Source organism: Lipotes vexillifer, unplaced genomic scaffold (assembly GCF_000442215.2).
Source record: "Lipotes vexillifer unplaced genomic scaffold, Lipotes_vexillifer_v1.1 scaffold391, whole genome shotgun sequence".
Lineage (NCBI taxonomy): Eukaryota > Metazoa > Chordata > Mammalia > Artiodactyla > Lipotidae > Lipotes > Lipotes vexillifer.
In genome coordinates this window covers 1,199,508-1,202,087 of record NW_006786248.1, presented here as the reverse complement: position 1 = coordinate 1,202,087, position 2,580 = coordinate 1,199,508, and the positions used below count along the sequence as shown (strand labels likewise).

The 2,580-nt window shown below is 48.5% G+C and overlaps 1 protein-coding gene across 1 annotated transcript in view; it reads right to left on the bottom strand.

Moving 5' to 3' along the window:
- Positions 1 to 2,580, bottom strand: part of ATP10A (ATPase phospholipid transporting 10A (putative)) — a 184,542-nt gene that overhangs the window by 24,538 nt on the left and 157,424 nt on the right. Inside the window, exons 11-12 of the mRNA XM_007458432.1 lie at positions 1,319 to 1,422; positions 1,112 to 1,238 (exon numbers count right to left, since the gene is read on the bottom strand). Of these exons, the coding sequence (XP_007458494.1) occupies positions 1,112 to 1,238; positions 1,319 to 1,422 (231 nt within the window). The remainder of the gene's footprint in view (positions 1 to 1,111; positions 1,239 to 1,318; positions 1,423 to 2,580) is intronic.

Below are 2,580 nucleotides of genomic sequence, written 5' to 3'. Positions count from 1 at the left end.
GGGGGGGGGGGCGGGCATGACAACCAACGGAGCCCCTCCCAACCCACGGGTCTATCAACAGTGTCTTTTGGAGAAGCATGTTCCGGATGTGAACAGTCCTAGTTCAGGAAATCAAAACCTGGCAATCTAGAGGAGGCACAGCCTTTTTCCAAGTGTTTCATTAAATTCACCTCCTGAATACCGTTCAGGATGCCTCTGGGGCTCTGGATCTTTGGGCTTTTTTGAATAGTGCATGGCCTCATATAGGACACCATAGGCGAAATAGAATATTGCATAAAGTATGTATATGTAGTGCTCTTAAATATATGAATATTAGCTATTCTATTAGATATAAGTATGTAGATACAGAGATATCCCAACGCCTTTGCCTAGGAAGGGGCCCAAATGAATTACGGCCTTTCTTGTTGAAAGATGAACCCCTGTATCTTCATGCCCCAGGAGTATCATCATCTGACCACCAGCACCATGAGATGGGGAGTGTGTATACGCAGCACTGCCACAACCAGCTCCTGGTGAGAGCACAGAGAGCATGTATACAAAGATCCAGCTAATTTAATACATATATTAATAAATATTTTAAATAATAAATTAAATAAATACTAAAGCAATAAATACTTTTATAAATACTAACATGAACTCAGTAGCAAATACAGGCACAATTTAGTAAGAATGAGCCCCCTTTTTTTTTCACCCAAATCAAATCTGTGAAATATTTACTAGATGTAAAATGCAGCCCTGTCGAGTCCAACGGTTTCTGTTTGTTTCCTGGGGCTCGGGGGATCCTTTAACGCATCAGTTGCTGAGAAGCCTTGCTCCTCATCTCTATTTTTGGTGGGAAAGCAGGGTTTCAGGGGAGGCAAGTCGGGCGTTGTCGTGGTGCCTGCCTGGTAGGGTGGCACCAATAGAATGCCCCAGAAATGGGCCACAGGGAGAACGTTCAATCGAGCACAGCCCTGCCTGGGGGCTGCACTAGCGTCAGGCCAGAGGGGTCCTTCATCAAGCCTAGAGTGTGCAGAGCTGCCACTGACTAGAGCCAGGGCACCTCTCCATGCAGGATGTTGCAAAACTCCACCCGGCTCCGCGGCACCCACCCACTGGAGAGCGTAATTACCTAACAGATGCAGATTCCTCTCCAGGCGAATGGCAGACTGAAACAGGAGCTCCTCGCGGTTGTCCAGGGCGGATTCCGCTTCCAAGTGGCTCTGCAGCCAACAGGCATACTCTTCCTTACTCAGAACCTGGGTGAGACCCGCTGATGAGCACCCAGGCCAAGCCCCGTGGCCGGCCCCGCCCCTTCCGCGAAGCCACGCCTACTCACCCTCTTGGCAATGCACAAGGTGCGCAGGCCCTCCACCGCGTACAGGTTGAGGTAGTTCTGAGTCTTGCTCCAGATCTTCTTTTGATGCCTTCCTCTGGCGTCATCTAAGTTGGAGTAAGAGCAGAAGCAAGGATGAGTGAGAACAACAGAGCCCAGTGAAATGGCCTGGACTCCCAGGACACCTGGCCCGTTGAAATGAGTCTGCATATATGCCGTTTCCGCAGCTGAGAGCTCAGCGCCATCAGAGGTTCTAGCTGGGTACTCTTCTCACCCAGGGAAAGAAAACAGCCACATTTTCAGGTCTCTAAAGTAATCACACTCAGAGAGCCAGAAAGTAGGATGATGGCTGCCAGGGGCTGGGGGGAGGGGAGAAAGGAGTTGTACAGAGCTTCAGTTTTTTTTTTTTTTTTTTTTAAATAATTTTTATTTATTTATTTTTGCTGTGTTGGGTCTTCGTTTCTGTGCGAGGGCTTTCTCTGTGCAAGGGCTTTCTCTAGTTGTGGCGAGCGGGGGCCACTCTTCATCGCGATGCGCGGGCCTCTCACTGTCGCGGGCCTCTCTTGTTACGGAGCACAGGCTCCAGACGCGCAGGCTCAGTAGTTGTGGCTCACGGGCCTAGTTGCTCCGTGGCATGTGGGATCCTCCCAGACCAGGGCTCGAACCCGTGTCCCCTGCATTAGCAGGCGGATTCTCAGCCACTGCGCCACCAGGGAAGCCCCCAGAGCTTCAGTTTTGCAAGATGAAAATTTCTGGAGATCTGCGGCACACCAATGTGAATATACTCAACACTACTGAACTGTACACTTAAAACTGGTTAAGATGGTAAATTTATATTGTGTTTTTTTTTAACCACACACACACACACACACACACACACACACACACACAACTAAGAAATCAGCTATCAGCTAGTAAGATTTTTCCAAACATCCATCCTTTTCTGTTTTCTGTAGACCTAGATGTGGAACAGACTTGCTGTTTATTACCAGACTGCAGAAGTGCTGACTCTGAGCCTCACCACTGTGGAATCCATGGCAAAGTGACACACACCTTCTTAACTCCACCGTGTTCTTGGGTCAATAATTGTTAGTGAGAAGGCAGGAGGCACTTTAGTTTTCATGTGATAAAAGTATGTTAGAAGTGAATGTGTTTCAGAGCCAGTGAGGACGATGTGGTCCTCCCCATTCTGCCTCACTGTAGCTGGCTGCAATTGGAATGCTAGCAGGAATTTTGTTGCAATTCATTAAGCAGGAATGTCAACG